Here is a 23430-nt window from a genome sequence, read left to right on the forward strand (position 1 = left end):
ATCCAGCATATATTTTACACAGCGCATGCCATTCCAGCTGCAACCCAGTACTGTGAAACACCTCTCCACTCACCTATTCACACACATACACTAAGGCCAATTTAGTTTATTCAATACACTTGTAGCGTATGAGTTTAGACTGTGGGGGCAACCGGAGCACCCGGAGGAAACACAGGGAGAACGTGCAAAGTCAACACAGAAATGCCACATGACCCAGCCTGGACTCGAACCAGTGACCTTCTTGCTGTGAGGGGACAGTGCTAACCACTGAGACACCGTGTCGCCCTCCTAAATATTAACATGTAAAACATTATGATTCACATAGTACTCAATTTTGTCCATGTACAATACATTATCAATTATGATTGTTTAATAACTCACTGTTAAAAAAGATATGATCAATAAGCCAAGATGACATGATTTTATGTTAATTAACTTATTGAACTCAGTTAATCAGCTTTCCAACTTGTTTTTAAGTACAGCATACAAGCTGATTTAAATGTTATTTCAATTCAGATGACTTATAATGATTCAGCTTAAAAATATAAGGCAGCTATTATTTTTTTTTTACAGCGCTGAAGATATGTGCACAACCCAAAACACATACACAAATAGTATTTGAAAAGCAGCAAAGGTTATAAATGACAGCTGTACTGTACCATCCATTCATTTTCCTTTCAGCTTAGTCTCTTTATTTATCAGGGATCGCCACAGCGGAATGACCCGACAACTTATCTAGCACATGTTTTACACAGCGGATACCCTTCCAGCCGCAACCCATCACTGGGAAACATCCAAACACACTCATTCACACTCATACACGCCTTCCCAATTCACCCATAGCACATGTCTTTGGACTAGTGGGGGAAACCGGAGCACCCGGAGGAAACTCATGCAAACACAGGGAGAACATACAAACTCCACACAGAAATGCCAACTAACCCAGCCGAGGCTTGAACCAGCGACCTTCTTGCTTTGAGGTGACAGCGCTACCCACTGTGACACCCCAATTATATATTTATATAATATATATTTAATTATACAGATTTTAGTTTAACGAATAAATACACTGTAAATTCTAACATGTTCAGTTTACTTAAAAAAAGTTTGGAAACCGATTGCCTTATTTTTGCAATATAAACTTACAAGGAAATCTTAAGTTAAGTTTAATTATTGCCTTGAAGTAAGAAAACTAAAACTTATAAAGTAAACTAACTGTTAAAAATTAAGTAAGTTTAATAGAAAATTCTAGTTAACATACATTTCATTATTTAGTAATCTTACTTAGGGTTTTATAGTAAGATTACTTTAATAACTCTATTTAACTAATACTGTTCTACCATGTTCAGTTAACATCTTGAATGCTAGTAGTCTCAAAATTGTTTTAATCCACCATTTTAAGTAATGTCAACTAAAGAAACTACGTGCAATCAGTTTCCACATTTTCTTCAATTAAACTGAACATAAAATATGTAGTTCAACCTACAAGTAATGACATTATACAGGTCTTAAATGTAAACATTTTATTTGACAAAGTTAGCAGAATTTCACAATACACTTGTGATGTTTTAGTATCACAATACACTTGTACACAATACAGTTTTGTAAAAACCTGTTGTAAAGTGCTGTAATATACTGTAAACAGCAATACAGACAAAAAATATAATAAACATGTTCAACCCTAAAACACAAGTTTTCGAAAAGGTTTGAAAATCTATCAAAAAAACTTTAAATACTTGACACTTGGAAAAAAGATACTTGAATTAGTGTAATTAAACATGCCATTGCACCAGCACCTTAAACATGGCAGCATATAGACACTCACAGAGGAACAGATATTAAGCTTTAAAGCTAATTTGTTAGACTGTGTGGTTTAGATTTTCCTACAGAAAATATCACATTAGTGTGGTCAAAAGTATTGAGTTTGGTATCAATCAATACTGAAATATTAAAAATATCCATTTTCCACCAGCATTTGAGTGCTACTGAGCTCGTTCTTAAACACCATTGATTGGCCACTGTGTTCACATGCTCAACAGAAATGACTGTGATTGGCTGTGACTATCATAGGTTTACCATTTTTCACTGAGTCCAAACAAAGTTACACAGACACTGAAGTGTTTCAAAGCCATGTCGATAGCTGATTTGTTTAGAAGCTAACATATAAGCTATCTGGTGATGAATCGACTGATCGACAGTGCTTTGAAGTTATCCAGTGTCTTTGTATCTTTGCACCTGGTGAACAGTGGTGAAGTGTGGTAAAAATAATGACCTTCAAAGCCAATCAGTCATATCTACTGAGCATGTGAACACAATGGCCAATCAGTTCTTGCAATGTTAGTGGGAAATGGATGGACTTTTTTTTTTTTATTTCAGTACCGATTGGTACCAAACTCAATACTTTTGACAACCCTATAAATCACAATACACTTTTTTGGTAAAAAAAAAAAAAAAAAGTGTTTTAAACACCAAAATGCTGCAGTCTTAAATGTAACACTGCAAACAGCAACATGTTAAAAAGCAACACTTTGTAATTAAACATGCCATTATACTTAACCCTTTAAACATAAAGCACAGCAGTATATAGGCACTCGCCAAATAAAACACATTACGCTTCCCTCCCAGCAAAAGCAACACATGTTGAACAAATTCAAATGCATTGCTCAAAGTCTTTGGGTAGTCCGAATTCAGTGTGTAAATCAAAGCAAAAAAAAGAGACATACTGCATGTGGCAAAGTCCATAACCACTTTTCCTTCCAGTATAAAGGCCCACATTGCATCCATAATGAGGTTCTTTAGACATCTTCACACACGACAGTCAGCAGGCCAACATCTTCTGCACTGAAGCCCGACTCTACAATTACATCCTATGAATAGAGAAAGAAAAATAAGTAAAGTTTGATATTCTAAATTGCACTAATAAAGCCTGTAGTGGCCAGGAGACCAAAAGCAGAGGTGAAAAAAATACAATTCCTTGTGCTTAATTTAGTAACACTTTAGTAGGAACCAATTACCCTATTAACTAGTTGCTTATTAGCATGACTATTTGTGTTTATAGTACATTTTACATTCAAATGCTTCTTATAAGAAGGCCTTGCTATGGTGCTCCTTCTTCAATGTAGACCAACATGATGGATTTGCCTGTACTGCTTCTACTAGGCTTGTCATGATAGTGGAATTTATTACCAATCCATATAGTAATTTTAAAAACATCCATTTCCTGCTAACATTTGAGCATTGTTGAGTGTCATTTTTGTTAAGCATGTGAACAGAATGGCAAAACAGTGCTGTTTAAAAATGTGCTCAAAAGTGCTTAAAATGTTAGCAGGAAATTTGCTGCTTAAAATTGCAGCAGAGATTGGTACTAAATTCCAGTATCTTGAACATGATACTATTGTAAAGGAACAATAATTTTTTTTAATTAAAGAAACACTGTAATGTAATAAAACAAACTGCAGTAAAAGTACTTTTAAAACATTTTCAAGAAATTAAATGCAAATGTGTGAGAGACCAATTGGTGCTACATAATCAATATAAATATTTTGTAGGGAAAACTTAATAAATTGGGAACCGATTCATGAATGCATTTGGTTTTGCTAGATTAAAGCAGTGAGTCAAGTTTGCATTATTTAGCACACTTTTTAAAAATGTATTAATAACTATTTTTTAATAAGAAAATTGATGTTTTAGTATGGCTTTTAGAACAAGGGTGCAGCCATCTACAATCCCACAGCAGGTGACTTCACAGGGTTGGTTATAATACGGAGCATCTTTGACTTTGTGGCTTTTAACACTATCTTTTTACATCTTAATCCAGCAGGTTCTTTCAACTGAAATTATATTTCTCTCAACATATTACATAGGTATTACACTTATTAAGATTTTTTTTTCAAGCTAATCTTCCTCCTTTTCAAAACAAGTGTGTTTAAAAATGAATGAAATGCATTCATTACTTCACTGGCCTATGAAGCTAACTGACCCTGTGACGGCACAAGCTGCTGTATTTGCAACATAGCAATGCTCTTGCTCCAAAGGCCATAATATAACATCCCTCTTACTTTCAAATACTTACATTAAATGCATTTGTTTTATTTTTATAAAATTGAAAATTTTTATTAATAAGTGAAGTAAACTGGAATGACTGCTTCATTTCCAGTCTAAGAAAGCAGAAACAATAATACTACTTACAAAACACATCCTGAAAATTTCTTTAGACTCATCCCTCTAAAGGACTGAAAGACCCCGGAGAACTGCTGCCAGATGACCTTGAAAAAGTAAAGACAGGTAGACATGCATTATAGCCCAATGAAAACATCAAATGCAATTTATTGCAATCAAATGCAAATTATGATTCAAAGATGATGTCACAAAAATACCTTTGAATTAACATGTTGAAAATTTCTTCTAGTTTTCTTCTGCAATTTTCTCCTATTTTTTTTTTTTTATTTCAATCAAACGAGCAGTGTGTGTCCAATGCAGCGTAGAACTTGGATCTCACATTTCTTCCTGATATTCGATTGAATTCTGCAAAGATCCAATCAAAACATTATTAGTCATTAATAACATTCAAAAACACAAATTCACAAAATCACACAAAGTTTTGAAAAGAAAACAAACCTTCTGCAGCACTTGCATCAGCTGGTGTTTCCTCTATGACTTCCTTCTGGATGTCACTGTTGTGCACAAAAACGTAAAGTGTTATTGACATGGCTAAGAGAAATTCTAAAACAAAAAACAGAAATCAGAAACACATGCAATGATACAATGCAATGCCATTTAGCAACAGATGTTACACTTTAACATGACATAGTTAAATGTTCTTGAATAATAAAAGCTGCCAAATACTCCCGGCGCCTGTCATCAAAAGCATGAGCTATATTTGTCACCAAACAGTAATAAACACAACCCCCGATTAAATATAATCATGGCATTGTTGCTGGTGTGCCTTACTTTTATGCGCATTAAAAGTGGAATAAATATTTGTCTCAATTGATGTCTTTAAAAGGACACTGAACTTTCTGACTAGGGTTGCACGGTTTACCGGTACTATGGTAGTATCGTGATACTATGGCTCCAAGATACTGGCGGTGCCACTGTAGTTTGTAAACGGTAGTATTGTCATTAACAGTCTGCCTACAATACATAATGCTGCATGTGAAAAAGTCACTAAAATACTTACACGATTCAGCAACAATAGATCATTGTATTTTAATAGTCTATGGAGCCTTCTAAGGTTGTAAAACTGTAGAATTTGCGCCTTTTATAGTAGCCTATTGCATATTTTGTGATGGTTCATTTTGAATCGGAATTCGTTTATTTCTGTTCCTGTCAATATGATATAATAGCTACAACAACCGTGACAATCTATTAAAAATAATGACTCATAAAGTGAAATTTTGAATTACTTTGGATTCTTATCCGATAATAAGTGTGAAAAAAGTATGATAGATGAAAAACCCAAAATAGCAACAGAAAACAACTTTTGACCACTTCATATAGCCTAGGTTTGTTGGAAAAATGCTCTTTTCTTTATGTATCTTTATTTTAATGTATTTTTTTTGCTGGAATGAATACATTTTAGGTGAAGAGATGTGCAAATACTTTTTTCAACAATAAGGGAATTATTTAAATTCAAGTAGGCCTATAATAACATATACAATATATTATTTCTGACATTTTTCTTTATTTCATGGATTTAAGTTATGAATTACAGTATTGCAATACTACTTGGTATCACCATACTTCAGCTGGTATAGTATTGTAACATAAATTAATGGTATCACAACACAACAACCCTATTTCTAACTAGTCCTCAGATGATTATTCAAATGGACAAAATATTCGGACTATTCTTGATCATGCAGTTCTTTGCTGAGAATTTTGTTAAATGTACTTTTAATGCATTAAACGATTTAAAATTACCCTGACACTCAGTATGGAGACAAGGTAACGTTAATAGAACAATTCATGAATATGTTCTATGGCTTGTGCGGTATTGTTCAAAAAGTTTTCTTTGATGTGTAAGTGCAAAACTTACATTTCCACTGCATATCAGCTCACAAACTGGTAGTCTAAAATAAAAAATAAATAAAGGGTATAATGATATTACAAACCAAATATGCCACTCACAATACTCTAATGGTGTGCTACATTTTAAACAACCTTGTAATTGTTCAAATTTATTTGCCCTAAATTGTTAAAAATTAGTGAAACCTTCTTTAAAAATGCAAACTAACAGGTTTGGCAAAGCCTGTTTCTTTACAGAAAGTTTGCTTATAACAAAGGCTTGTTGATGCCTTTGTGTGATATTGAGCAAACAAAGGGATGTTTCTGTGCTTGGTTGTACGAGTTATACCACTTCATCATTAACGTTATCCATCACACATATTCAGTCGCGTCTGGTCAGATTTATTTGTCATTACAGCAATACAAACACTCAATAACGTAACGGCAACACTGGAATAAACCTTCAAAACGGCATAAAGAAAAGACAAATAGCATATAAAACAAATAAATGAGTTAATTAAATATCTCTCGCATTTTCATAAGTTTAACTTTAAGTTTCATAGGGATTGTTAGCATAAGCACACTTTAGCATCATGTGTAAATATGTATCTGCCTCATACAGTGACACGAATCGTAATCGCATCGAAATCCTAAATTACCTACGACACTCACGGGTCCATTTTGAGCTGAAACTGCTTTATAATGTTCTAAAAGCCTCGGCGGGTTAAAACTGCTGCTGCCCCGGCGATCATGGAGAAAAAAACGACTGGTCTGGTCATGAGCCGCTCGCTGACGCCAGACCGAATCACAGCTGATCTCCTCACCTGCTTCCTGCAGGTGATCTCATAAAAGTAAATCTTAAAAAAAGAACACGCATATTTTCGTCACAACAAGCGCCACTAAAGTTCAGCGATAACTAACGTTACTGTATTTGTAATGCGGATAAATAGGTTTCGTTTTCTTTTTTAAAAATGTAGACCTACAGCTATGTGTTAACTTTACATCTATTTGAACGGATCATTGCGCGCGCTCTTGCTCTCTCAGTGCATCATTTAAAATGGCGCGGCCCGCTCTTTTAGAGCATAACGCCCACTTTACAAATTACTACTAACTTTACAAATTATTAATAGTTATTAAAAAGGACTAAGCAGCTAAAAATAGCTTATCTAGTAAAGTAGACAGTATTTCAAATAACGTGCAGTGGTCAAAACGTTTAGTCACAACATCATGGGCTATTAATTAGTTCACAAAACAGCAAACAATTTCACAAAGTGCAGGAAATAAACAGATTACTGATACTACAAATAAAATCAAAGTAGTAATTAAAACGAAAAGTTTACCTTGATTTACAGCAGTACATCTTCTCAATATGAAATCCTGTCCTTCAATGGCGGTGCTGGGTGGCGGTTGGTTGTGACTCGGGATGGGGGATGGGAAATCACCACCCAGTACGCATGCGTAACAGCATGGCTTAGCCCTTATAAGCAATTTTACTCAAATTACATTAGTTATGGGAACTTTATACCTTACTATGTCAGCAACACTAATGCATTTCTAGTAAACTCAACAATTAGCTTAAAATTAAGTAAACACACTAGAATTTTAATAGTAAGGAATACTATTCGCATTTACAGTGTAGATATATCTTTGAATAGTAGTATTTTTTTACAGTAAAGGCTGCATTTAAATAAAAATAGGCCCCTGTAAAATCAAAATGTCCACTTAGCAATAGTAGTAGTGGACTTGAATCATTTTACCAGCCATTGTTTTATTCTAATAATAGTAGCAGTAGTAGAGTAAAAAAAACGGAGGCTGTTGTAATGGCTGTGAAGTGAATGGAGACTCGGATAGCACTAGAGGTTTTCCAGTACTTACACATCTCTGGAGACAGACTGTGTTTACTGGAGTGAACTAAACCAATTACAGCACACTCGCAGCATACACACGCAGACAGTCAAGCTCACGTGATTGAATGCGTGTTCCTGAAGAGCTTTCAGAGCCGCTGTTTCTCCACAGATCTGGGTCAGCGCTGGGCAAGTTAAATATTAACCAACCCCTCAAATCTGCCTCCATTGCTGAAAATCTATTGGCCACTGTGAATAAGATCTTCGTAAATGAAATAGGATTTGAAATTGTGGATGTGTTATTTTTTTTCAATTAAATTTCTTGAAATTGAATTGAGAATGTGTCGTTCTCTGATATTAAAATGCTGTAATGTTTGTTTTGATGATGTTGAGGTTTCTGTGTGTGTTTAGATAAGGTTGTGGGTAAAGGTTTATTTAGGCTGCTGTTTTTTAGATTATTCCAGATTGCATTTTCCCAGTTTTTTTTTTTTCTGAGCAGAATAAATATTAGGGCTCTGTCACACACCAGATATGATGTAAGTTTTTTGCTAGTTTCACCCAGCGCAGGTTTCATTTTCATCTCCTGTGCCATATTGTTTATATAGTAAATGCATTTGTGCTCGTTTGAGGCACATTTTTTAAAAGAGTGCATTAGAGATATGCGGGTCCAAAATACATGTACACGTTGCTTATTGCACACACAAGGATGCACAGCAGCAAATATCTTTAAATATGAAAATTAAAATAAATATGAGTAAAAAAATACGAAAATGTTAAATTAAACTAACAGTGTTTTCAAAAGCAGCCTGATTTTTACTACGTTTTCTGATTTTACCACATCCTCACCATCTTATTTACTTTTGGGCTTTTGTTTTTGTCTTACTCGCTTTCTGGAACCGTTCTTCGCCGGACTTGAATCCCGTCGTGATGGTCAACTCTGCTCTGCGTCTCAAATCCACTAACGTATGTGGCAAACCACTGGACAAACTGGTAACAGCGGGAAAGCCGTCCACACGGAGGTAAGCAGTCAGCTGGTAAGCACGAAAAGCAACCGTGTCATGCCACTTCATCATTTTAAAGATGTTCCTCTGGCTACATAATTCATGATCTCCAGAAATGTATACGGGGTACGTTTTTAGAATGAGCCTATGTTGAATCAGGATCCAATTGTTTGGTAACCACAGCAAGTCTCTCACATAATATATCTACTAAAAACGGAAAGTAATACTTTATAAACTGCATTATAAATAAATCATACAATTGCATATGAGTTGATATTACTGAAATTATTTAACAAACTGAAGAAATATATATTTATATTTTATATTTACACACAGGTAAATAAATAGAATCAATCATGGGCTAAAAAATCTACCGATTTCTGTACGTGCAGATTTCATGTGGGTCTATTATATTACAAAATTCAGGTAGTTTTGTTTTTCTTATGACTGTGGCAGAGAGAGGAACGCATCATTAACTTGCATTTGCAAATTTGACCTCAAAATTCTAAGAAATAAAGTCAGAATTGTGACACATCTCTATTAGAAAAAAATCCATAAGAAAATAAGTCCACATTTTAAGCTCTGACCTGTAAGAAAAAAAGTTCAGAATTCTAAGATTAAAAGAAATTTTGCCTTTAAGTCTTGTGGTGGACATGCTGTGTATCTATCTCAACAATATCTTTTAAATTAATATTTTCTATTAGATGCTTTACAATATTATATTTGTGCATATACATTAGATGAATAGGTAACAAGCCAAATCTGGAGCTAATCTAGCCAAATAACTTATAATGGTCCAAAAATTAGTACATCCAAATTTATTTGTGAGGAAAATATTTAACAAAAATTTTAAAAGAAGAAAAATCAAGGAAAAAATTATATATATATATATATATATGAAGTCAGAATTATTAGCCCCGTTTTGAATTTTTTCTCCTTTTTAAATATTTCCCAAATTATGTTTAACAGAGCCTGTTAACATTTTTTTATCCTGGAGAAAGTCTCAATTGCTTTATTTCGGCTAGAATAAAAGCAGTTTTTAATTTTCTAAAAACCATTTTAAGGTCAAAATAATTTAAAGTTTTTTTTTCCGACAATCTACAGAACAAACCATTGTTATACAATAACTCGCCTAATTACTCTAACCTGCCTAGTTAACCTAATTAACCTAGTTAAGCCTTTAAATGTCACTTTAAGCTGTATAGAAGTGTCTTGAAAAATATGTAGTAAAATATTATTTACTGTCATCATGACAAAAATAAAATAAATCCATTATTAGAAATGAGTTATTAAAACTATTATGCTTAGAAATGTGTTGATAAAATCTTCTATCCGTTAAACAGAAATTGTGGAAAAAATAAACAAGGGGGCTAATAAATCAGGGGGGGGGGGGGGGGGGGCTAATAATTCTGACTTCAACTTGTAATGAAAACAAAAAAACAAGCCAAAACATCAATAAAAAATACCAATTTTTTTTGTTACTGTCACTTCTAGGCTGAAGTGAAAAAAAAAAGATTTCTTGAAAAAATCACAGACACAAAACAAAAGATTAGCATGTTTACCAAAGATAAACCCACGTGTTATGAATCCTTCCTTTCTCTGTCCTTTTCTGTGTTCGCTCCAGCAGTCGTGTTTTTTCTTCAATGCAATAACCTGCAGTGTAAAACCAAAGAGAAGCTCATTCATTATGAATAGATTTTTTCAATAATAAATGGACCATTGGCTTGTTCTGATCAATGAATGAATGAATAGATTATTTTCCAGTTACAGTGTTCAGAAATGCCCAACTACATGAATGAATATCTTTTTTCTGGAAGAGCAATCTCGCTTCATGTGGCTTTTTAATCATCTTCACATGGTCAATCACTGCAGCAGTGTCTTCCTTTGTCCTATAGCACATCCACGATAACCCTGCATGCTAGATATGAGAAAAAAAAAACAATGAATGAGATGAACAGAGACGCAAAATAATACGAAAAATCAAATGCAAAGAGCGAAAAAAATGGGCTTTAGGAAGAATGCATTATCTAAAGTGGGCTATTTCAGTCGGCCCACTCTTAATACGATGCTATAATGATGGACAACAGCATTGATGCCAATCTAATTAGTGCTAATGGCTGGTTTACTTGCAGAGAAGCCCTGATAGCCTTTCAGTGTAGATTGTTGATTGGGGTAAATGACGTTTGAATGGATTGTGTTGCACATCTGGAGGTGAGCGCGAGTCTGTCATTAGACATTCTCCTCACATGCACCTCTCCCCCCCTCCTTTCATTTATGCCCTGCTGAAAGTGGGTCAGGGAATTTAAAGGGGAAGGCACCGCTGCAAAGGCATTTCATGCATATGCTTGAGTTTGTAATGCATCTGCGCTGCATTTATTATAACGTATGGTGACTATGCATGTAATTAAACCAGGATAATCAGATGTACACAAATAGATGAGTAAATATTTTGCTTTGATCTAAAGCCATTTCATGCATATACTTGTGTTTGTAATGCATTTGTGCTGCATTGAACATATTGACTCGTTAATGGTGATTATTCACTTAATTAAACCAGTATAATCAGTTATTGAAATATTTTACTTGATATTTTGTTTTGATTTAAAGCCATTTCATGCATATGCTTGTGTTTGTAATGCATCTGGGCTGTTTAAGCAGTTCTGCACTCATCATATTGTTACCATCCCAAAGGCGGTCATTCAAGGGGGGGAGGAGAGTAACATTTATTTTGGAGGAAACACACATAGGCAAACATATAGTAACGATGAATGTGGGACAAAATACTATAACAAAATGCAATGAAGTGAGTTAGAAAAGAGTAGTGATAATAATAAGTGCATAGAAATGTAGGGCTACATTTTCTGAATGCGTCTATGGATGGAGGGGGGGTGGGGGGTATTGGAAAGTTAATAATTCTGACTTCAATTGTACTGTGCGTGAATTAAATTTAACACTGAACAACTTTTATTATAACAGTTCAGACATTTTGCCTTTATTATAAGTAGAACAGCACAAAAGACCACACTTTACATATATAATAAAAAACAAAAGAAATTCAAAACACCCAAAACGCAGATATACAGTGAATAAAAAGTCGTGACTTTAATAGTTAAAAGAGTAATACTTGTAATAATGTATAAAAAAGACAAATCATCGCTTTAAGAAAGCAATCCATAATGTTCCCATCATGCCAATAAAACATGCATAAATAAAGCTTTCGTACGCTCAAAACCTCGACATTTTAGAAACGAAATTAAATAAAATTAGCCTAAACCCTGAACGGTCTTCTCAGAGAGAAGGGTCGAAGCATAATCAAACACACGCAAACCTTTTAAAAACCCACAATGGTAGTTAGATGCAGGCTGACAGAAACTCATAAAAATAGTAGATTCATCCAGAGCGAATCTCCAGTTATTCTTTCTCTCTCGGCCTGCAAAGCACTGTATATAGGTTTAAAGGTTTAAACAGCACCATAGTTTTCCCCTGGATTCCTTGTTACGCCACGTACACCATCAAACACAAATCTGACCCATGAGTATGACACAAAGATTAAATGTTCTTTATAGCGAAACAGAATATACATGTATCAGTTTACACCCGTAGCACTTTGTACTGCTAATATTCAGCCATTTTATATTCTTTGGCAGGCTCCGTTTGAAACCGGATAAAAGCCTAACAATATTAGGAGATTTCAGTCATGGCTCGAGTCAAACTAGATACGTCTCCAGCTATCGATAGACACAGCATGTATGTCGTGAAGATCTACCAACGCGACCTCACGGAAATTCATAGCTATTTTACTTGCTGGCTAATTCGTAAAGAGCTGTGGCAAACAAAAAACTTTGAGAAAGCGATTATTAAATTTTCTAAATTCTCTGTTGAATCAATTCTGAGCTTAGTTTTTGACAGCAGATGGCGCTCTATGCTAGGTTTTAACAGTAGATGGCTCTCTAGGCTAGTTTTTAACAGTAGATTGTGCTCTAGGCTAGTTTTTAATGGCAGATGGCGCTCTAGGTGTCTCTAGGCTAGATTTTAACAGTAGATGGCGCTCTAGGTGTCTCTCTTGGCTCGTTTTTAACAGCAGATATCCCTCTAGGCTAGATTTTAACAGCAGGTGGCACAGAAGGATATTTTTTATCAGTAGATGGCGTTCTAGGCTAATTTTTAACAGTAGATGGTGCTCTGTGTCTCTAGGCTTGATTTTTAACAGCAGATGGCGCTCTAGGTGTCTCTACAGGCTAGATTTTAACAGCAGATAGCGCTGTAGGCTAGTTTTTAACACTAGATGGCGCTCTAGGTGTCGCTCTAGGCTAGTTTTTAACAGCAGGTGGCGCAGAAGGCTATTTTATGTTAGTACATAGTGCTCAAGGCTTGTTTTTAACAGAAGATGGCGCTCTAGGTGTCTCTCTAGGCTCGTTTTTAACAGCAGATATCACTCTAGGCTAGTTTTTAACAGAAGGTGGCACAGAAGATTTTTTATCAGTAGATGGCGCTCTAGGCTCATTTTTAACAGTAGATGGTGGTCTGCGTCTCTCTAGGCTTAATTTTTAACAGCAGATTGCGCTCTAGGTGTCTCTACAGGCTAGATTTTAACAGCATATAGCGCTGTAGGCTAGTTTTTAACACTAGATGGCGCTCTAGGTGTCTCTACAGGCTAGATTTTAACAGCAGATAGCGCTGTAGGCTAGTTTTTAACACTAGATGGCGCTCTAGGTGTCTCTACATGCTAGATTTTAACAGCAGATAGCGCTGAAGGCTAGTTTTTAACACTAGATGGCGCTCTAGGTGTCGCTCTAGGCTAGTTTTTAACAGCAGGTAGCGCAGAAGGCTATTTTATATTAGTAGATAGCGCTCAAGGCTTGTTTTTAACAGTAGATGGCGCTCTAGGTGTCTCTCTAGGCTCGTTTTTAACAGCAGACATCGCTCTAGGCTAGTTTTTAACAGCAGGTGGCACAGAAGGCTATTTTTTATCAGTAGATGGCGCTCTAGGCTCATTTTTAACAGTAGATGGCGCTCTAGGTGTCTCTCTAGGCTCGATTTTAATAGCACATGGCGCTCTAGGTGTCTACAGCCTAGATTTTAACAGCAGATAGCGCTGTAGGCTAGTTTTTAACACTAGATGACGCTCTAGGTGTCGCTCTATGCTTGTTGTTTACAGCAGGTGGTGCAGAAGGCTATTTTATATTAGTAGATGGCGATCAAGGCTTGTTTTTAACAGTAGATTGCGCACTAGGTGTCTCTCTAGGCTAGTTTTTTTCAGCAGACATCGCTCTAGGCTAGTTTTTAACAGCAGGTGGCACAGAAGGCTTTTTTTATTAGTAGATGGTGCTCTAGGCTCATTTTTAACAGTAGATTGCGCTCTAGGTGTATCTCTGGGCTCGATTTTAATAGCAGGTGGCGCAGAAGGCTATTTTTATATTGGTAGATGGCGCTCAAGGCTTATTTTTAACAGTAGATGGCGCTCTAGTATTGTTTTTAACAGTAGATTGTGCTATAGACTAACTTTTGACAGCAAATGGCCCTTGAAGCTAGTTTCTAACAGCAGATATCGCTCTAGGCTAGTTTTTAACCACAAATGATGTTCTAGGCTAAATTTTAACAGCAGATGGCGCTCTAGGGTCATTTTTAACAGTTGATGGCACTGTAGGCTAGTTTTTAACCACAGATGACGCTCTAGCCTAGATTTTAACAGTAGATGGCGCTCTATGGTCGTTTTTAACAGTTGATGGCTCTGTAGGCTAGTTTTTAACCACAGATGATGCTCTAGCCTAGATTTTAACAGTAGATGGTACTCTAGGATACTTTTAAACAGCAGATTCAATGTAATTCAAATTTATTTGTATAGAGCAGATGACACTCTAGGCTAGTTTTTAACAATAGGTGGCACTCAAGGCTAGATTTTAACAGCAGACGGAGCTCTAGGATAGTTTTTAACAGTTGGTTGTGCTCTAGGCTCATTCGTTTTACATCAGATAGAGCTCTAGGCTGTTTTTTTTTAACCACAGATGGTGCTCTAGGCTAGATTTTAACAGTAGATGGCGCTCTAGGATAGTTTTTACAGCAGATTCAATTTTATTCAAGTTTATTTGTATAGAGCAGATGACACTCTAGGCTAGTTTTTAACAATAGGTGGCACTCAAGGCTAGATTTTAACAGCAGACGGAGTTCTAGGATAGTTTTTAACAGTTGGTTGTGCTCTAGGCTTATTTGTTTTACATCAGATAGAGCTCTGCTGTATAGGCTAGTTTTTAACAATAGGTGGCACTCTAGGCTAGATTTTAACAGTAGATGGCGCTCTGGGATAGTTTTTAACAGCAGAAGAACTAAGCCGTTTCACTGTTTGGAAGTTTTCAAAACACCACATGCTAGATATTTGATAACATTGTGAACTTTAAATTGACAGTATAAACTATAAATGCACGCAAAAGCATGTTATCTAATGTCATTAAATATCTGTATATCATGCATTATTGTGTATATTTTCAATGCTTCTACATCGTTTTTTCTATGGTGGACTCTGCTAAACAGGCCAACAAGAGACTATTAACTAATAATATTTCTTTTCATTTTACAAATTAAACATCTACCAACTAATGAAACTGATTGGATATCAGGCAAAACCAATGAAACCTGTTCAGTGATTCCCCACAGGGAGGCGATCTGAGAGAATCCACATCATTTATGTTGATTTTGTAGTATTACACAGATCTGCTGTTATAAACTAAACTCCGAATCCATTTAAGAGAGAATAGCAATGCATTTTGAAAATTGCAGACTCATATCTTAAAGTTTTTTGCCACAGCTCTAAATTCATATCCCATCAATACATTTTAGTATTATTTGATCGTGCCCCAAGCTTTCGGGCATGCCTTCTTTCGAACATTTGTATGTTTTAGTAATATTAGTACGCATTTTGCCAATATGTATGCCAAACAGTTATGCTTTTCTGTGAAATTGTGCTTGATCCACTGTCATGCAGCCCTTGTTGTCTTTTAAAAGCATTCAAATCTCAGGCTATGTTCGCAATAGCATACTAGAATACGCTCGAATACTAAAAAGTTTACAACATGTATGCTACATTGCATGAATGCATTTGCCAAAATATGCAATTCAGAAAACTATAATCCACAACTGAATGCAATCAACCCTCTATAATATAAAGTTCAGTGTATACTTGAACAGTCACTAGTGTTTAATTCCCAATATAGCCTTTTTCCTTGACTTTCTAGCAATACATCCCAAAATCACTCTCAACTCTTAATGTACTTTAATCATATTCACTTTATGAAAGTAGTTATTTTCACCAGAACGGTTAACCATTCTTGAAAGTTGTATTAAAACAGGTATTGATATGTAGTCTGATCAGTTATATGACTTAAAAGTAGGTTATGATCCTAAGTATTACACCATGCTTCAATATGACGAATTTAACAGGACGGATGCTAATGAATATTGGCCATCACTGCTGATCCAGAATCAGAGGTGGAGATAAAAACATAAAAATAAAAAAAACAGTATCAGTTTCCCAAGAAAAAAAAAACAGCAGACTTTAAATGAAAATAAATATGTAAATCATACTTAATAAAAGAGCTTGTGGTTTCATAAAAAAAGCTGTAATACTGCACCTAACAGTGTACTAATTGGGCCTGTATAGCCCTGAGTGTCCCGGGTTAACTTTTGCACTCTTGGATTTATTGTGGGATTATTGGAAAGCGGATCGCTCCGTTTAGATGTTGCAATGTGGGATACGAGTCCTTGGAAAATGAACTCTGGTTTTATTGATTCCTGGCCTGAAATGAATCCTTGGATATGGATGAGATTGGCTGTAGGCTGAGTGATGGATTGTGGGACATGGAGTCCAGGTAGCTGGATTGTCGCTGCATTTGTGAGCACTTAGAAGCTTTTCTTTTGCGGGGCGCTGAGTTTTCTCATTCCTCTTATCCTGCCGAGCAGCTCACGGACAAAGTCCTGGAGGCATAGAGAGAAGTCAGAAATGTTACATATCAACTGAATGCATATACATTGGGTGATTTATTTAATTTTATTTATTTATTTATTGCTTATTTATTTATAAAAAAAATATTTAATGCTTTTATTTATTTATTTATTTATTCATTCATTTATGCATAAATCTGATGCTTTTATTTATTTTTTTTATTTAATGCATTTGTTTATTAAATGCTTTTATTTATTTATTTATTTATTTATTTAAAGCTTTTATTTATTTATTTATTTGTTAATTTAATGCTTTTATTTATTTATTTATTAAATGCTTTTCCATAAATTGTATTAATTTAGATAATGCTCTTTTCTTTTTGTTTATTTGTTTTATGCTCTTTTCTTAGTCTGTTTGTTTGTTTATTTATTTAATTTATTTATTTAATGCTCTTGTCTTTATTTGTTAATTTATTTTATTTATTTTATGCACTCATTTATTTGATATTTATTTATTTAATGCTTCTTACTTTCTTTCTTTCTTTCTTTCTTTTATGCTCTTATTTATTCATTTATTTATTTAATGCTCTTTTCTTTATTCGTTTATTTATTTTATTTTTGTATTTATTTTATGCTCTTATTTATTTGTTTATTTATTTAATGCTCTTTTCTTTTTTGTTTATTTATTTTATGCTCTATTTATTTATTTAATGCTCTTATTAATTAATTAATTAATTAATTTAATGCTCTTTTATTTGTTTTTTGGTCTATTTTTTATTTTTAAAATGTATTTGTTAATTTCATTGTTTATTCTTTATTTGACATTTTTTATAATTATCCATTTTCACTAACTTTATTTAATTTAGTTATTTTTAAACATACTAGTCTTTTTCTTGTTGTGCATGTATGAATGTATGTAGTAAAATCTTTCAGTCTTTTGTAGACGTTTTTTTTTTCAGGATCACTCAGTCAGTGACTGTATGAATGTAAAGCCTGTGGCTGTAGGTCATTGACTTGAACTGTGTGGTTGATTTTGACTATGGTGAGACACATACTGAATATGGCCTCTTCTTTTTATCTAACATTAGAGAGGGATGTCTGTATGTTTTCATTTATCACTGGATAGTGAGTGTCTGTATATGTGCAATTCATTTTTATGATCACATGGGACTTAAATACTGATAATCCTTTTTAAAATTCTAGCAATAAGATTTGCCTTTCAAGAAATTAAATTATTTATCTATTTAGGGACGCAAAGACAGTTAAATGTTACAAAATATTTCTGTCTTAATTAAGCGTTGTTTTGTACATTCTATCTATTAAAAAATACTTTAAATAAAATTAGTTTCTTCAAAAATATTACTCTGCATATTAGAATGATTTCTGAAGTATCAAGACTCAAGAATGATGCTGCAAATTCAGCTAATGTATTTAATATAATATAATATAATATAATATAATATAATATAATATAATATAATATAATATAATATAATATAATATAATATAATATAATATAATATAATATAATATAATATAATATAATATAACATAATATAATATAATATAATAATTTAATATAGTAATGTGATATAATATCATATAAAAATGATTATAATATAATTTAATACAATAATATAATATAATATAATATAATGTAATATAATATATTTAATATAATAATATAATATAATTTAATAATATAATATAATATAATATAATATAATATAATATAATATAATATAATATATAATTTAATTTAATTTAATATTATATAATATAGTAATATAATTTTCAATTATGTAATATAATATAATAACATAATATTATATAATATATAGTAATATAATGTAATATATAATTTAATATAATGTAATTTAATATAATTCAATATATTGTAATATATTATAATATAATGATATGATGTAATATAATAATATTACTTGGTCAACATAAGATGCAACTTAAATTTACAAACAGACATAAAGAAAATATATTAAACACATATCATATTTAAAAAAAATTATGTTCATGTTTTTTATAAACTGTGATGTTAAGAAGGTTTTTAACACTAATAAATATTGTAATATAATTCTATGAAATCTATTTAAATAATTATAGAAAAGGGTTCATTAATATAATTACATAAGAAAAAGCACATAAATATTACATAAACAGAATTATGTCTCAAGTCATGATTTTTTTTTACATTACAAGAATCTATCTTTGTGTGGGTGTGTGGGTCAGTAGGTTACTGTGTCTGTCTGCTGTAGCTCTTATGCACTGTGATTTTTATGGTGTCGGATGGATCCTTTGAGCACTTGTGTTTTCAGGTCAGTGAGCTCATATGAAATCCACTAGCATGTCCTGAAGCTGTGTGCGTGTGTGTGTGTGCGTGTGTGTGCATGTGTGTGTGTGCTTGTGTGTGTGTGTGTATGTGTGTGTGCTTGTGTGTGTGTATGTGTGTGTGGCCTGGAGTGACTGGTACAGCATGGATTGAAATACCACATATACAGATGGCAGCACATCTAAATCTGAAATAAGAAACAGTCAGTGATTGTGTGCAATCTGTGGATCTGTTTAAGATATTTGCTGGCTGGGCAGCTTAGGCCTCGTTTGCACTACATTTTAGTTTTAAAATGCACAAGTTTTGCTATAGCGCTAAAAACAGCGTTTTGGAAAAGCAAGAGGCCACTTTCATTTGAAAACGCTGCTGCTCTGTCTCGGTGTGGATGGGGGAAAATGAAGACATCTGAAAACAGAGGCAGGGCTGCAGAGATTCACTTATCTGATTAAGCTTTTTCCCTTATTATTAAATAGCCTACACACAGTTCAGTCTTGCATCCTCTTCTTGTAAGTTCAGACTTTGCAAGTTTGATATGGAAAACAAACTCCCGAGGACACGTTGGGTAAATCTTCAAAGGGAACAGTGTACTTTATAATGTCACTCTCTGACTATATATATTATATATATGACTACAGTATATAATGTCACACTGACTATGTTGTTTAACTATCTTAACAGTAAAATGAAAACAGGATATACAAAACTAATTTGATCAAAATCCAGTCAAAACAAGAATATAGTCAAATACGATTGCAACTTAACATCATTTAAGTGTTGTTTGTTTTAATGTTTTAAATGTAATTTAATTCTGTAATGCAAAGCTGAGTTTTCAGCATCATCAATCAGTCTGATATGTTCATAAATATGAAAATGCAAGGCAACATAATGCAGCTTTAAACCTTTATAGTTTTGGTTTCGTAACAGAGTTGTATGTCTGTGGCCTACATTTGAAATTGACTTACATCAGTAGGCTTGTAGCAGTCTGACAGTGATTCCTGAGGGACAGAAATAGAGAGATATAAAATCAACCATCCGAGACACATATCAACGGAAACATAAGCATATTCAGACTTAAAATGAACAAATCTGTGTTGAATGGGAATTTTTCGCCTAGGGCACTGTGAGCATTCCTGTGGTAAAATCTAGATCGGATATGCGGTCGGCTGGAAGTGCGATATGCACATTAATATAGCAGCGTTTTTTAATGACACTTAATAAAAATAATTCATATTTTTACAGTACTGTGACGGTTAGGTTTAGTGTTGGTGTGGGAGTAGGCATTAAAAATTAAAATATATTGGGTTATTTAATGTAGGTAGATGCTAATAAAATAAAATAAATAGGAAATTTAATAAATAATAGAAATAATTCTCGTTAACTTCTGTCCGCAAACATATCTGATCTAGCAACAAGCCATTCTGGTTTCCTCTGTATTGCTTTACTTTGTCAGTTTATTTAATTCATTCATTCATTCATTTTCTTGTCAGCTTAGTTCCTTTATTAATCCAGGGTCGCCACAGGGGAATGAACCGCCAACTTTTCCAGCACGTATTTATGCAGCGCATGCCCTTCCAGCCGCAACCCATCTCTGGGAAACATCCACATCGGACAATTTAGCCTACCCAATTCACCTGTACCGCATGTCTTTGGACTGTGGGGGAAACCGGAGCACCCGCAGGAAACCCACGCGAACGCAGGGAGAACATGCAAACTCCACACAGAAACGCCAACTGACCCAGCCGAGGCTTGAACCAGCAACCAAGCGACCTTCTTGCTGTGAGGCGACAGCACTACCTACTGTGCCACTGCGTTGCCTTATTTCAATCCCTGTGTAATCAAACCTGATATTCAGATAATAATACTAGAAAGATGGCAGCTTCAACTCATTTTGAGAGTACATTTATGTAAGTAACAATTGACAACGTGCTGTTGAGTTATTACAAAATAATGCACACATGAGGTGGAGATATTGCCATACTGACATTGCATATTGGCTGCATGATTAATAGTTAAAAGATTCAACACCACAGACGATTTTAATCCAGCATTTCTACTATTTTCAAGCCCATGTTGTTACATTGTTTTCTATTTTGCCCACAGACAGGCGTTGAAAGAGTCAGCTTGATTTCCACATTTTTTCATATTGTGAGTTCCTACTAGGGTTGTTAAAATACTGGAATTCGGTACCAATCGGTTCTGATATTTTAAAAACATCTGTTTCCCGCTAATATTTAAGCGCTGTTGAGCGCGTTCTTAAACAGTGCTGATTTGCAATTGAGTTCACATGCTTAACAGCAATAACTGTGATTGGCTGTAAAGGTCATCAGTTCACCGAACTCACCGCTGTTTACTGAGTGTAACCACAGATACAGGGACACTGGAGTGTTTTAAAGCAGTGAAGATCGGTCGATTCATCAGCGGATCTCTCGTATGTCAGCATTTAAACAGCTCTTCACTGCTTTAAACCACTCCAGTGTACAAATTATAAAAAATGTGTTATTAAAACTACTACTACTGTTTTGAAATGTGTTGAAAAAAAATATTCTTTTTGTTACACAGAAATTGGGGGAAAATAATTCTGACTTCAACTGTAAATAATCAAGAGAATATCCAGAAAGTAAAACATTCATTCTGTAATATGAAAATGTCTTCTCTTACAGACAAAAACTGCACATTTACCTGCAGTTTGACGGCTCTCTCGTCTTCACTGTTCACCTCCAGGAGATCATCGATGTCGATCTCCACTTCCGGCATTTCCTCTTCCTATACAACCACAAATCAGGGTACATTAGCGAAATGAAAACATGCCACAGTAAGAAATCTTACAGTACCTGAAAAAAGCCTATTTTGTGGATTATATGCTGTCTTTTTCTATTTTCATTTTTTATTTTTTATTCATTAGTAATTCAGTCAAATGTTTTTACAATTTTACAAAAACACCAGGATTTGTTTTATATATGACATGGAATTTGTTTGAATTTGCTATTTTAATACAAATTAAACTGGTTAAAGTTTTAGCAGTTTAGTACTATTTAATTTTTTGTTTAGTCTATTTTGTTTTTTAAAAATGATTTAAATTAATTAATTAATTATTGTTACATTAGTTCAAAAGTGAAGTAAACGGAAATTAATTAGCTTATCTATTTACTTTTATTAAATTTTTATTTATATTGTTCAAAAATTGATTTCGTTTTTTTTGAGGGGTTAATTATATGGTGCAGTTTAACCAAAATTATTTTAGTTTTATACCAATTAATTTAGATGTGCAATGCTAATAATATATATTTTTTTCTTGATTGTCAGCATTTTTTATATTTTCCATTTTAATAAAAAAATGTTAAAGTTTTAATAATTTAATACAGATTTATTGTGTTTTGTCTTTTTGTTTTAATGTCTGGTTTTCAAAAAATATTGTTACAATGTTACATTAGTTCAAAAGTGAATTAAACTATAAATTGTTTTATCTAAATTTTTTATTTATATTATCCAAAATAAATGTGGGCGAGGCAGTGGCGCAGTAGGTAGTGCTGGAGGTCGCTGGTTCGAGCCTCGACTCAGTTGGCGTTTCTGTGTGGAGTTTGCATGTTCTCCCTGCCTTCGTGTCTGTTTCCTCCGGGTGCTCCGGTTTCCCCCACAGTCCAAAGACATGCGGTACAGGTGAATTGGGTAGGCTAAATTGTCTGTAGTGTATGAGTGTGTGTGTGGATGTTTCCAAGAAAATGAATAAATGAATAAATTATCCAAAAAAGGATTTAGTTATTTTGAGGGGTTATTTTTAGTTAACTATAATAGTCAAAAAATATACGATTGTGCAAATTAAATACATTTATTTTAGATATGCAATGCAATTTTCCATTTTTATTAATTGTTAGATTTTTTTATTTCCCATTTTAATAACAATTTTGGTACGATGCTTTGCCTTTTTTGTTTCATTATCTATAAAGGATTACAAAATTTTGACAACTTTGTTACATCAAATAGTTCATAAGTGAACTAAATGAAAACTGAGAGTTGATTATTACCTGATGGAATATGTTTGATTAAGTCATTGATTAAATGTAATTAATGAACTAATCTATTTTTATTTTTATTATCCAAACACTGATTTAGTTATTATTATTTAGTTTAGTTATATATATATATATATATATATATATATATATATAAGTGATAAAAACTGCAAAAAAAAAAAGGGCAGGAGGGTGGCTCAGTGGTTAGCACTGTCGCCTCACAGCAAGAAGGTCCCTTGTACCAGCTGGGTCAGTTGGCATTTCTGTGGAGTTTGCATGTTCTCACA

General features: G+C 33.7%; 1 protein-coding gene and 1 long non-coding RNA gene across 4 annotated transcripts in view; both read right to left on the reverse strand.

Moving 5' to 3' along the window:
• Nucleotides 1–1509: 1509 nt before the first annotated feature.
• LOC137489147 (uncharacterized) lies at nucleotides 1510–7395 on the reverse strand. 3 transcript variants are annotated; one of them, XR_012398761.1, is made up of 7 exons: nucleotides 7347–7395; nucleotides 6679–6863; nucleotides 6038–6071; nucleotides 4618–4673; nucleotides 4377–4524; nucleotides 4189–4265; nucleotides 1510–2867 (listed from the first exon to the last, which is right to left on the reverse strand). It is a non-coding gene; the product is annotated as an uncharacterized lncRNA (long non-coding RNA). The 3 variants fall into 3 exon arrangements; XR_011008506.2 differs by having other exon boundaries at nucleotides 1511–2867; nucleotides 6666–6863; XR_012398760.1 differs by lacking the exon at nucleotides 6679–6863.
• An 8016-nt stretch (nucleotides 7396–15411) lies between these two features.
• The window catches only part of ppp1r14c (protein phosphatase 1, regulatory (inhibitor) subunit 14C), a 37853-nt gene continuing 29834 nt past the window's right edge, over nucleotides 15412–23430 (reverse strand). The window contains 3 exon segments of the mRNA NM_001029963.1: nucleotides 15412–16819; nucleotides 20096–20128; nucleotides 21813–21896. Coding sequence (NP_001025134.1) covers nucleotides 16745–16819; nucleotides 20096–20128; nucleotides 21813–21896 — 192 coding nt within the window. The 3' untranslated portion in view covers nucleotides 15412–16744.

The sequence above is a fragment of the Danio rerio genome, chromosome 23 (genome assembly GCF_049306965.1).
Source record: "Danio rerio strain Tuebingen ecotype United States chromosome 23, GRCz12tu, whole genome shotgun sequence".
Taxonomy (NCBI): Eukaryota; Metazoa; Chordata; class Actinopteri; order Cypriniformes; family Danionidae; genus Danio; species Danio rerio.